This window comes from Crotalus tigris, unplaced genomic scaffold (assembly GCF_016545835.1).
Source record: "Crotalus tigris isolate CLP2741 ecotype Arizona unplaced genomic scaffold, ASM1654583v1 scf7180000017933.3771270, whole genome shotgun sequence".
Classification (NCBI taxonomy): domain Eukaryota; kingdom Metazoa; phylum Chordata; class Lepidosauria; order Squamata; family Viperidae; genus Crotalus; species Crotalus tigris.
The window spans coordinates 184,646-197,226 of record NW_024096726.1 but is presented as its reverse complement, the minus strand read 5'-3'; the positions used below and the strand labels follow the sequence as shown (position 1 = coordinate 197,226).

Below are 12,581 nucleotides of genomic sequence, written 5' to 3'. Positions count from 1 at the left end.
AGGATTTGGTGCCATGTCTTGTTGTTGAAACAGTAACTAAAAAAAACCCTTTCCTGCAAACTGCTTGGCAGAGAAGGAAGGGATGGGAAGGAGCACAAAGGAGATACTGATGTTGGTAGTTTTGAGGAGGAAAAAAATAATAATAACTGGAACCGCAGAGGCCTCAGGTCAGGCTTTTGATCCGCTCTGACTCCCGTTTGCACAGAATGCAGGCACACAGCCTGGAAGGGGTCCGCGTTTGCAGCGCTGCATCGGGGCAGGCCTCCCGAAGTCCCCATAAACTCCTGGAAGCCACCAAACGTGGGTAAGGAATCATTTTGTTATGCACTAATGTTATATATCCCAATGAATGAGCTGGGGTGGCTCAGTGGTTAGAATGCAGCACTGCGGGCTACGTTGGCTGCCTGCTGGCTGCCTGCAGTTTGGTGGTTCGATTCTCACCAGTTTAAGGTTAACTCAGACTTCCATTCTTCTGAGGTCGGTAAAATGAGGACCCAGATTGTTGGGAGCAAGAGGCTGACTCTGCAAACTGCTTAGAGAGGGCTGGTAAGCCCTGTGAAGCCGTAAAGAAGTCTAAGTGCTATTGCTTGGGAAGGAGGGAGGGAGGGAGGGAGGGAGGGAGGGAAGGAAGGAAGGAAGGAAGGAAGGAAGGAAGGAAGGAAGGAAGGAAGGAAGGAAAATGAGAAGAAGGAAGAAAGCCTTGGTGGCTCAGTGGTTAGAATGCAATATTGCAGGCTGACTCTGCCCACTGCCAGGGGTTCGATCCTGATCAGGCTCAAGGTTGACTCAGCCTTCCATCCTTCCGAGTGGGTAAAATGAGGACCCAGATTGTTGGGGGCAAGAGGCTGACTCTGTAAACTGCTTAGAGAGGGCTGTGAAGCCCCGTGAAGCAGCAAAGAAGTCTAAGTACTAGTCCGGCCTTGATCATTTTTACAAATAACTCAAGGCAGCGAACCTATCCAGTGTAGCCTCCTCCTCCTATTTTCCACACAACAGCATCCCTGTGAGATGGGTTGGATTGAGAGAGAGCGCCTGGCTCAAAGTCACCCAGCTGGTTTTGGTGGCTAAGGCGGGACTTGTACTCAAAACCTCTGGCTTTCTAGCTTGGTACTTTAACCACAGTAAGCCACCGTTCAGTGAGTCAGTTTGGAAATGGTGGCCTACTGTTGCAAAGCTAAAATAGAAGAGATTTCTTTTTCTCTACTCCCATAATAACAAAAGCATGGCTGCTATTTTAAGCTAAAAGGATCCATCATAATTTTAGGAATGCAACCAGGAACAGAATGATTAAATTAGGATGGTGCTTCATTGTAATTTCAGCTAGATACCCAAACTCAAGCTGAAATAATTTGCCGATCGTTGAGTGAATAAACATTACTGTGACTGTTGGAGAAACAAACACAGAGAAAATCCACCTTAGGCATGTTTTCCTCTCTGGATAACTCCCTAAATTAGTGGTGTGTCATTGGGTTGTCCCGTTCTAAATTGGCCTTTCATCATTTGTTAAAGCAGTGGCAAAAGTTTAAGATAGTTCCATTTTGGAAATCGCCGAAGATAATTATATATATATTTTTCCTATGTCACCTCTTTACCAAAATATTCATAGAGCAGATATTTAACTCAGTGCTAATTCTTACCCAGGATAATACTGTCTTTTACTGATGGACAGGAATAGATCATTAAAATGAGGCCGATTAAAGAAAAGTATAATCAGAAGGATAACAGCATTTTTTTTTCCCCCTTTTGGCAGTGAACCTAATAGGAGCCAGACAGTTGACTGGATATGTACGTTTCAGCCATTTGTTCCCAACGTCTTTTTATCAACACATCAAGATGCACAAGAGAATTCTGGGTCATTTATCATCTGTGTATTGTATAGCATTCGATCGTTCCGGAAGACGAATTTTCACTGTGAGTGGAATGGAACTGAAATATTCCATAACGTTGAATAATTTTGCTATGCTCTTTTTTTTTTTAATAACTTCTTGTACTGTGGGTTTTATATTGAATTTGTACAATACGTTTTCTGAAACCAGGTGGTATTACTGTATCATTATTGGCTTCAGAAAGCAACTTCCATTAAAATGTTTCAACTACTGAATCCTACAAATAAACGTTATTTATTTGTTAAGTTACTGTTGCCAAAATTGAGAAACTCTGCCATATAGAATACCATATTTTTCTGCATGTTAGACTTTGGGGTTTGAAATGGTCTGAAATGGTATAGGGCAGTGGTTCTCAACCTTTTTAATGCTGCGACCCCCCCCCAACCGGTCGCAAGTCGAGGACTACTCAACCGGTCGTAAGTCGAGGACTACTCAACTGGTGCAGCACCGTTTGCAGAATGGGACTTTTGGCGGGCTCAGCAGGGCAGAGACAGCCTGGACAATTCCTATTGGCTTTTGAAAGCCAATAGAATTAGACTCTATTCAAGAGAGTCTATTCTATTGGCTTTCAAAAGCCAATAGAATAAAAGGGAGTAGCACAGCTAAGGAAAAGGGGGAAAAAATGGCGGACTGCGTTGTTTGGCGACCCCCGTGAAATGGTCATTCGACCCCAAATGGGGTCCCGACCCACAGGTTGAGAACCACTGGTATAGGGTTTCCTGCTTGAGCAGGGGGTTGGACTAGAAACCCCCGGTCCATGCACCGGTACCGGGCCGCACAAACAAGCGAAGCCCCATCCGTGGGATGCAGACAGCACACAAAACCACACCCCCTCCGGTGCGTGGAAAAACCTCTCTCCATGGAACCGGTCCCTGGTGCATGAAAGGTTGGGGGGGCCCTGGACTGGAAGACCTCCAAGATCCCTTCCAACTCTTTTTTTCGGTTGTTGTTGTTGTGTTTTGTATGAAACATTAGGGTTCAGATGATTGCTTGGTGAAAATTTGGGCTACGGATAACGGACGCTTGCTTTCAACCCTCCGCGGACATTCAGCTGAAATTTCTGACATGGCTGTCAGTTATGAGAACACCCTCCTTGCTGCAGGCAGTTGTGACAAGGTAGTCAGAGTCTGGTGTCTTCGAACCTGTGCCCCAGTGGCGGTGCTGTTGGGCCACTCGGCTTCCATTACTTCCATACAGGTAAGTAAGGGAAGAAAAGGTTTATTCTGCTTTTCCCATGCCTTTACTTTTTGCTAAAGAGCGAGAAGTAAAACTTTTTGCCAAAGAGCGAGAATTAAAACTGTATTTCCTTGCTCTATCTGGGCTAGTAATTTCCAAACAATGTTTGACTTCGTCAGATCACTTGCTCTTTGAATATTCAAAAAGCAAGTCAGGTCAGCGGTTCAAATCTTACCGGCTCAAGGTTGACTCAGCCTTCCATCCTTCCGGGGTAGGTAAAATGAGGACCCAGATTGTTGGGGGCAATGTAAATATATATATATATACATTGCTTACTGGTGTACACCGCTTAGAGAGTGCTTGCACTTAAAGCGGTATATAAGTCTCATAAATAAATAAATAAATAAATTCTTGTCTGATCTGTCAGTTTTCTTAATATAAAGGGAATACGGCCCGTATCGAAATCGTGTGCACAGTAACTTTTTGTGTAGCAGAGGGTGGCTGTTAACATTTTTATAGAACAGTGGTTCTCAACCTTTTTAATGCCGCGACCCCCAACCGGTCGTAAGTCGAGGACTACTCAACTGGTGCAGCACCATTTGCAGACTGGGACTTTTGGTGGGCTCAGCAGGGCAGAGACAGCCTGGACAATTCCTATTGGCTTTTGAAAACCAATAGAATTAGACTCTATTCAAGAGAGTCTATTCTATTGGCTTTCAAAAGCCAATAGAATAAAAGGGAGCTAAGGAAAAGGGGGGGAAAAATGGTGGACTGTGTTTGGCGACCCCCATGAAATGGTTGTTCGACCCCAAATGGGGTCCCGACCCACAGGTTGAGAACCACTGTTATAGAAGTATATGAAAAAAGTATTTTATCTGTTTATTGGAACTTTCGCTCTTTCGATTTTTAGTTTTCCCCTGCAAGAAAAGGAACAATTCGATACCTCACTTCAACTGGTGCTGATGGAACAATTTGTTTCTGGCAATGGCATGTAAACACAATGAAATTCAAGTACGTCGTTTTATTCAATTCATTCTGTTAGCCTTTACGATTGAGCAGCAATGCTGTATAAATTTCAGGTGGGATCGTAGCATTTATTAGAATCCCTACAATGATGCAGAACAGAGATACAAAGATGAAACAACTGTACGTTATAATTCAGTGTAGCATCAGTTGAGGATGAAGACGGACAAACAGTCTGAATTCTTTTGGATCTTTCTGGTAATAACTCGTATAAACCTTTCGGCTGACTTTGCTGGCTAAGGCATATAGGTGTTAAAATCCCAGATGTCTGAAGGATGCAGGATTTTTTCTGGGATAAATTGGAAGAATATGGAAATGGAGAACATTGAGGAAATGAAAAGATCCCAGTTTATCTCTTTATGTACTTTTGGATTGGAATTGATGTCTGCCTTTACAAGGAGCCAGTTCAGTTGGCTGGCTTTAAAAACCATCTGTTTGTCTGAGTTTTTGGTTTTGCGCAGTGTTTCTCAATCCAGTTTTCAGTTGGGTGGACTAAAACGCCCAGATTTTCCCCAGCCAGCATGCTATCTGGCAATTCTGGAAATTGAAGTCCATGTTATCTTTAAAATTGCCATAGTTGAGAAACCTTGGCTTAGTGCAGGGTTAGGCAACCTTGGCTCTTTTATGACTTGTGGACTTCAACTCCCAGAATTCCCGAACCAGCTGTGCAGAGGGGAAAGGGAGAGGTTTCCATGCTAAGCCATGCCAGCTCAGGAATTGTGAGAGTTGAAGTCCATGAGTCATAAAAGAGCCAAGGTTGCCTACCCCTGGCTTAGTGCAACATGTGAACCAACCTGCTCTCAAAACTCTGACAGATTTCACACTCCTGTTCCCTAAAATCCTTTTAACTTGACTGCCTTGATCCCATTTGTATATTTCTTCATAGCAGAATCTTACTGAGGGTGATAAAGTTTTGCCTTTGGGCTTTTTCCCTGCAAAGCATAGTTTCCACAGTGATCCCTGTTCAAATAAAAATTTCAAATCTTTTTTTCTCCCAGGCGTGTCACATCCAAATGTTAGGCCGAATGAGGCGTTTTTGAGGAGAAATTAAGAAAGTTACAAAAAGACCAGCTAAATTCTTGGAAAGTAAATCTGATTGACTGATGTACAATCATACTGAAGTTTTATCCTTTTGAGACTCCAAAAATTAATGAAATCTTGATGTCTTACGGAATCTAGTACAGTACTATCTAGGAATGCTGAAAAGTAATGCTGTTTGCGTTTGTTGATACAGATTCCTAGCAAGTTGAATGTAGAATTGCAGGCTTAGTCTCTCTGCATTATCTGATATAGATTAATTGAAATGTTGTCTCATAACTTCAGGGATCGGCCGGTGAAATTTACAGAGAGATCCAGACCTGGTGTTCAAATATCTTGTTCATCTTTTAGTTCTGGTACGTATAAATAGAAATCACATAGGAATTTGCAACTTTATGTCAGAAATAATTATTTTTTTTTTAAAAAAAGAAAGAAAATAAAGCATTGTACAGGTTTTTTTTCCACTGGAATACACAGGAAAGCTTTCTAACTGTTTCCATTCTTCACTGACCGAAATATCCAGCAAGCATTTTGCTACTAGGAAATGAGTTTACTTTTGTTCAGAGACAATAATTTATACGTGTGTGACAATAATTTATACGTGTGTGTAAAACAGTTATTGAAATAGCCCTTCATGGCATGGGTCCGATTATTCCAGTGGCGGGGTCCAGGAGGGGAGGGCCTTCTCTGCTGTTGCTCCTGCTTTCTGGAACTTATAATAATAATAGTAAAGTTGGAAGGGACCTTGGAGGTCATCTAGTCCAACCCCCTGCTCATGCAGGAAACCCTATACCAGGGGTAGGCAACCTTGGCTCTTTTATGACTCGTGGACTTCAACTCCCAGAATTCCTGAGCCAGCTCAGGAATTCTGGGAGTTGAAGTCCACGAGTCATAAAAGAGCCAAGGTTGCCTACCCCTGCCCTATACCATTTCGGACAAATGGCTGTCCAGTCTCTTCTTAAGAATTTCCAGTGTTGGAGCAGTCGCAGCTTCTGGAGGCAGGTTGTTCCACTGGTTAATTGTCCTCACTGTCAGGAAGTTTCTCCTTAGTTCTAGGTTGCTTCTCTCTTTGGTTAGTTTCCATCCGTTGCTTCTTGTTCTGCCTTCAGGTGCTTTGGAGAATAACTTGACTCCCTCTTCTTTGTGGCAGTCCCTGAGATATTGGAACACTGCTATCATGTCCCCCCTCGTCCTTCTTTTCATTAAACTAAACATATCCAATTCCAGCAGCCGTTCCTTATATGCTTTAGCCTCCAGTCCCCTAATTATCTTTGTTGCTCTTCTCTGTGCTCTTTCTAGTGTCTCAACATCTTTTTTACATCGCAGTGACCAAAACTGGATGCAGTATTCCAGGTGTGGCCTTATCAAGGCATTGTAAAGTGGTATTAACACTTCACGTGATCTTGATTCTATGCCTCTATTAATGCAGCCTATTACTGTGTTGGCCTTTTTGGCAGCTGCAGCACACTGCTGGCTCATATTTAGGTGATTGTCCACTAGGACTCCGAGGTCCCTCTCACAGTTACTACTATTGAGCAAGGTACCCCCTATACTATACTTCTTGCCTTCTGATGTGAGGTTGGCCTCAACCCTCCCATCTTTTCATAAAGGCCTAAAGATGTGGGACCCCAGTGGGAAAATAGCACAATGGAGGTGGTTGATTGACATATCCCACCTCTCCTCCATTCCACCCCTGTCCTCCTCACATGACTTTGGTTTCAATGTCTGATTTTAACTCTTTATGTTTTAACAAGTATATGTAACTGTAAGTCGCCCAGAGTTATCCTGTGTTAAGATGTGGGGGGCAAAATACATTTTATAAATAAATAAAATAAATAAATATTCTGATTCTTAGTCCTGTACTAACTGCTCTATGGTTAAAAATTTTGACCATGTAAGTTTTGTACATTTATAAATGGAAATTGTAGCTTGAGGTAAAGTAAACAAGCATCGGATTTATGTTCAGCTTTAGAACAAACCGGTTTTGCTAACAGTTTACTTTATATGCAAAACTATCTTAGAAGGATCTTCATCCTTGAATGCTTCTCTTGAAACCTAAGGGAGACAATTGCTATAATAAGTTCTCTTGTTATTTCCCTTTTTAAAAACAAAATAATGAAGTATGCAGGTGGCTTTCTTTAGCTCCGTGGTAGCATCATTCTAAACACGAGGCTGATTGCTAGCATTTCAGACCCAGTTTTCTCAAATTGTAATAAAGATGCAGTAATTTTAGGGAAAGGTTTTAGAGGCATGTACAGAATGCTTAAAATTCATCAAATGTGTTGCTCCTTTGAAAAACCTATTGTGGAATCTGGTATGACTGCGTGAACTGGTCCCGGGGATTGAAATATTAAAGATAATTTTCAATTTCTTTTTCTCCCGATGTTTTTTTTTTTTTAAGGCGGCATGTTTATTGCAACAGGAAGCACAGACCACGTGATCCGAATATATTATTCGGGCTCTGAATCTCCAGAAAAAATAGCAGAGCTAGAATCTCACATGGTAAGGGTTAAACAGGAGAAACTTGGGATTTAGTCATTAAATCTGAAGAGAAAATTTTGGTGTTCACACAAATCTAGAGAAGAACTCTTGGGTAGCCTACTTTTTTTTTTCCCAATGGAAGAGGCAATTTCACTGGTTCTTTTGGAAATCTCATAGGAAACTATTTCCAATAAATAGATAGTATTTGCTTACCAATGCCTGTGTAATATTTCTTCAAAGAACTGGAATGTTCATTGGTAATTAAAGAAAGATATGGCATTGTCAGCCATTGCAATAGTTGTAATGTACACCAGCACACTGATGATTCAGCAAATAAGAAAATACAAGTATAATTGCACAGAGATGCAATGTCTTGTAATTTGACAGCGCATAGCAACTTTTTGTGATCTGACAACCTTCCAATACCTGGAATTCAGATCCTGGAGTTTCCAGCAGTATAAACGTTGGGGATTCTGGGAGCTGAAATCCACACATTTGGAAGTTTTGGGAAGGTTCATAATTGTTATCTGAAAGATGGTCCATGTGCCAGTAATGTCTGGGAGTAATAATTTACATACATACATGCATACATACATATGTGTAAAAGCTCTCTGGGACTGCACAATCACCAGTTTTACTGAGAGAATGTTCCACCTGCAAACCAAAAATCAACGCTGAGTAATCATGATCAATGAGTACCTGTACTCATGTAGTGGGCTGGATTTTCATGAGGTTGGGGCGGGCATGTTCTAAAGTAAGAGGCAACTCAGTTTAGACAGTTTGTATGAAAGAAGAGGGAGAAAACAGCTTATTTCTTCAGTACAGGAGATTGAGAATCCACCAATGGGTTTTCTCTGTCTGCCTGCTCTTGAGACCAAGTAGACAAAACTTGACACGCTCCCTCTTGCTAGAGGATCCATTCTTAGCTTGGTCTCAGCTCTTGAAGACTCGTTTTGACGTGGCTCTCAGCTTTCTCAGGTTAGACAAAGCAACCCATTGGTGAATTCTCCCTAAATTATTGGTCACAGGTCTTCTCTGGTTTGGGGGGGGGGCTAACAGGCCTAATGCAGTTCAGGATACTTACCCTTAATTGGGTTGCATCAACTGTGACAAATACTTGTGGGAGGAATGGAGCAGAAGGGAAGAAATATCGAACAGTTGCCTGAATGAAATACGTTTTGTAAAGATGTTGATTCCAATCATTGTTCTATTATTCCATAGGACAAGGTTGTTGCCGTTCAGTTCTGCAACAATGGAGACAGGTAAGGATTTCTTAAGATGTTCTTCTACTAGAAGGCTGTTTTTCTCCAATGCTTTATTAAAAAAACAAACAAACTTAAAGGGGTGATTAAGAAAGAGAAACAACTGGAAGGTCCAGTTCTAAACTTTGGATGGTATACATACCGTCCCTACCTATTGTAACACCTTACATGTTCTATAAATACTAACCTTCATGAAAGTACATTCATTAAATGCATGAGCTGTTGAATAATCTCTAAATTAAAATGTAAGCTAGTCATAAATATGGGTAGCTTCTCAAGTACTTCCTTAATTTTATAGTATGTAGTTATTAAATATGCAGTGAAAGTTGAATGTGAACCGGCTGCATCAAACAGCATTTCATTGGATGAAGTTTGTCTGTCTGTGTCTGTCTGTCTGTCTCTCTCAGTGTAGGTTTAAGTGTGTGTATGTGTGTGTGTGTGTGTGTGTGTGTGGTGGTGTTAGTTATATATGCTTCTGATTATTGGGCAGGCTTTGAGCATGAAGAAGACCAGAGGCTGAAATGGACACAGATAAAGCAGGGCCTGATCCAAACAGCATGGAGTAATTGTTCTTTCAACTCTGAAATGCAGGTTAAGATTTGTCAGTGGAAGCAGAGATGGCACAGCCAGAGTTTGGGAATACCAGCAACAAGAATGGAAGAATATAGTCCTGGATATGGCCACTAAAATGACTGGGTAAAAAAAAATAAAATCAAAAGCTTTTTGTTTTTGCTGAGCAGAGATTAACACTAGACTAACAATCAAGTAAGCAATACCCTAATCAAGAAACACCAATGCAGGCAAACAGGTTAACACTAAACAACAGTTTAATCAAGAAACCGCCAAGAACACTTCCACTAACGCAGATAAGGACCAACCCCACTTCTTTCTAGCACTGGTGATATCACCTAGTTTGGATAATGACACGCCTGCAAGAAAACCACCAAGCTCAGAGAGCACCAAGGAGCCCACAGGTCAACCCTGAGCTACAAATATTTCCTTCAGTTGGTATTGTAGTTCAGTATTGATCAATTTATCATTATTGATCCTTTGCCCTTTTGCTATGATGCTGTTGTTGCTTTAATTTTCCCAGGAACAACGTCCTGTCTGGAGAAGACAAAGTGTCCAAGCTGAAGGTGACAATGGTAGCCTGGGATCGTTACGATGCCACTGTTATTACAGCAGTGAACAACTTCCTTTTGAAAGTGTGGAATTCTTCCACTGGACAGCTTCTCCATACTTTATCTGTAAGTTTAAGAAAAAAAAACTACCTAAGTTGGGGTTGTTACAGAGATCAGCATTTTAAAGCTCTGTAGGCTTTTCAGATTTTCTTGCACTTCTTCAAATCCAAATTTGGATCTTGCTTAGAAATGAAATTTCCGTTCCCAATTGTGATCGTAATTTGAGGACTACCTTTAAGTTTGTCAAAGATACCCAAAGCATCAATATCGTGCAAATAACGTGCTTGAAATAATGACTTTAATATTTGATGTTTTATTTTCCAATCACTGAGCTGGCAATTTGGCAAATAAAGCTACGCAGCCTTCCTTGAGGAAAGATGGACTGAGAATTCCACATTACTTTTTTTTTTTTTGATTTACCTCAAAAGCAGGTTTGGGTAATGTAGAATCAAGATCACGTGAAGTGTTCATGCCACTTTATAATGCCTTGGCAAGGCCACACTTGGCATACGGCATCCAGTTTTGGTCACCATGATGTAAAAAAGATGTTGAGACTCTAGAAAGAGTACAGAGAAGAGCAACAAAGATGATTAAGGGATTGGAGGCTAAAACATAAGGAACAGTTGCTGGAATTGGGTATGTCTAGTTTAATGAAAAGAAGGACTAGGGGGGACAGGATAACAGTCTTCCAATATCTCAGGGGCTGCCCCAAAGAAGAGGGAGTCAAGCTATTCTCCAAAGCGCCTGAAGGCAGGACAAGAAGCAACAGATGGAAACTAACCAAGGAGAGAAGCAACTTAGAACTAAGGAGAAACTTCCTGACAGTTAGAAAAATTAACCAATGGAACAACCTGCCTCCAGGAGCAGTGAATGCTCCAACACTGGAAGTTTTTAAGAAGAGACTGGACAGCCATTTGTCTGAAATGATATAGGGTCTCCTGCCTGAGCAGGGGGTTGGACTAGATGACCTCCAATGTCCCTTCCAACTTAATAATAATAATAATGACTATGAACACTACCATCCACCTGCAAACGGTCTTTGTATCTTTATCTTTATTTTTATATTTGTTACAGGGCCATGATGACGAAGTGTTTGTTTTAGAAGCTCACCCATTTGACCAAAGGATCATGCTTTCTGCGGGCCACGATGGGAACATTTTCATTTGGGACCTTGAGAAAGGAACAAAAATTCGCAATTACTTCAACATGGTAAGAGCTGGCCTGAAAAAGAATAATCAGAATAGAATAGAATAGAATAGAATAGAATAGAATAGAATAGAATAGAATAGAATAGAATAGAATAGAATTCTTTATTGGCCAAGTGTGATTGGACACACAAGGAATTTGCTTCTGGTGCATAAGCTCTCAGTGTACATACAAGTAATAATCATGATCATATATAACATGAAAATACATTCTATATATCTGTCAAGCAGATTGGCTTTTTCACCCGAGAGAAATTAACATGACTTCCTTGAGCATGTCTTTATTTCTCAGATGTACACAGATGTACTGACATAACTATTGACAGTATGTCAGAGCATGCATAGTCTTACTGCACTGAGGTAACCCAGAAGTAAATGTAGTACACAGGTTTGTATTAAATGGTAGTTTATAACACGCTATCTACAAATATATACTAGAAATAAAATACATACACATGGTGAAACAGCAAACTCCAACACATAGCAGTTATAGCAGTCCAATGGATGAGAGAGAAAAACTCCAGAAAAAAACTTTCCTTTTATACTCAGTCTCTTAAAGGCACAGGAGTGCTGAGTGAAACAGTTATATACATGGAGTCTTTCTCTTCCCCTCTCTTTTTTTTAACAGATCGAAGGCCAGGGCCACGGTGCAGTATTTGACTGCAAATTCTCCCCAGATGCTCAGCATTTTGCTTGCACAGATTCACACGGCCACCTCTTGCTGTTTGGTTTTGGGTGCAATAAGTACTTTGAAAAGGTAACATTTCTAGAGCTGAATTTGCCTTGGAAATGAGCTTAGCATGTGCATTACATAACTCAGATTAAACTGTTATCAATATTGTCAATGTATGGGTAAGCTTAAAGATGTGGTTTGGGCTCCATTCATGTCAATGCAGGCGTCCGATAAATTACCTTTGTCGTTTCTGCTCTGTGATACTTGTAACAGTTAATGCAGATTCCTTCCAATGGTGTATTTGGGATATGCTGGATGACAGGTCCTTTAATTTCTGCCAATCATACCTTGAATTGGTCTTGGAAATAAATGGATTAGGAAAAATAACTGCCATATAATTCACTCTCCTGAGAAACTGGGAGTTATCCCAATCACTGTGGTTTTTGAAATTGAATACACCACTAGTCCCACGTTTCAGAACTTTTGTTTGTATTGACAAGAGCAAACATTAGGCTTGTTTAATAAAAAGAACAAATCATCAAAATCTGTTCTGTTATGCATATACATCAGATTTGTGATTTTGATTAGAGCTGCTTTATTCTTAAAGCGGCACTTAAGTTATAAGTAAATACATTTGAATGCTTGGATGAGGCCAT

The 12,581-nt window shown here is 40.8% G+C and overlaps 1 protein-coding gene across 5 annotated transcripts in view; it reads left to right on the top strand.

Annotated features, from left to right (window-relative positions):
* Nucleotides 1-12,581, top strand: part of BRWD3 (bromodomain and WD repeat domain containing 3) — a 48,367-nt gene that overhangs the window by 5,932 nt on the left and 29,854 nt on the right. For all 5 annotated transcript variants that reach the window (XM_039344562.1, XM_039344563.1, XM_039344560.1 and 2 more), the window contains exons 6-16: nt 206-304; nt 1,751-1,911; nt 2,862-3,083; nt 3,973-4,073; nt 5,409-5,479; nt 7,525-7,625; nt 8,826-8,866; nt 9,458-9,562; nt 9,960-10,113; nt 11,122-11,256; nt 11,881-12,009. In XM_039344562.1, coding sequence (XP_039200496.1) covers nt 206-304; nt 1,751-1,911; nt 2,862-3,083; nt 3,973-4,073; nt 5,409-5,479; nt 7,525-7,625; nt 8,826-8,866; nt 9,458-9,562; nt 9,960-10,113; nt 11,122-11,256; nt 11,881-12,009 — 1,319 coding nt within the window. The remainder of the gene's footprint in view (nt 1-205; nt 305-1,750; nt 1,912-2,861; nt 3,084-3,972; nt 4,074-5,408; nt 5,480-7,524; nt 7,626-8,825; nt 8,867-9,457; nt 9,563-9,959; nt 10,114-11,121; nt 11,257-11,880; nt 12,010-12,581) is intronic.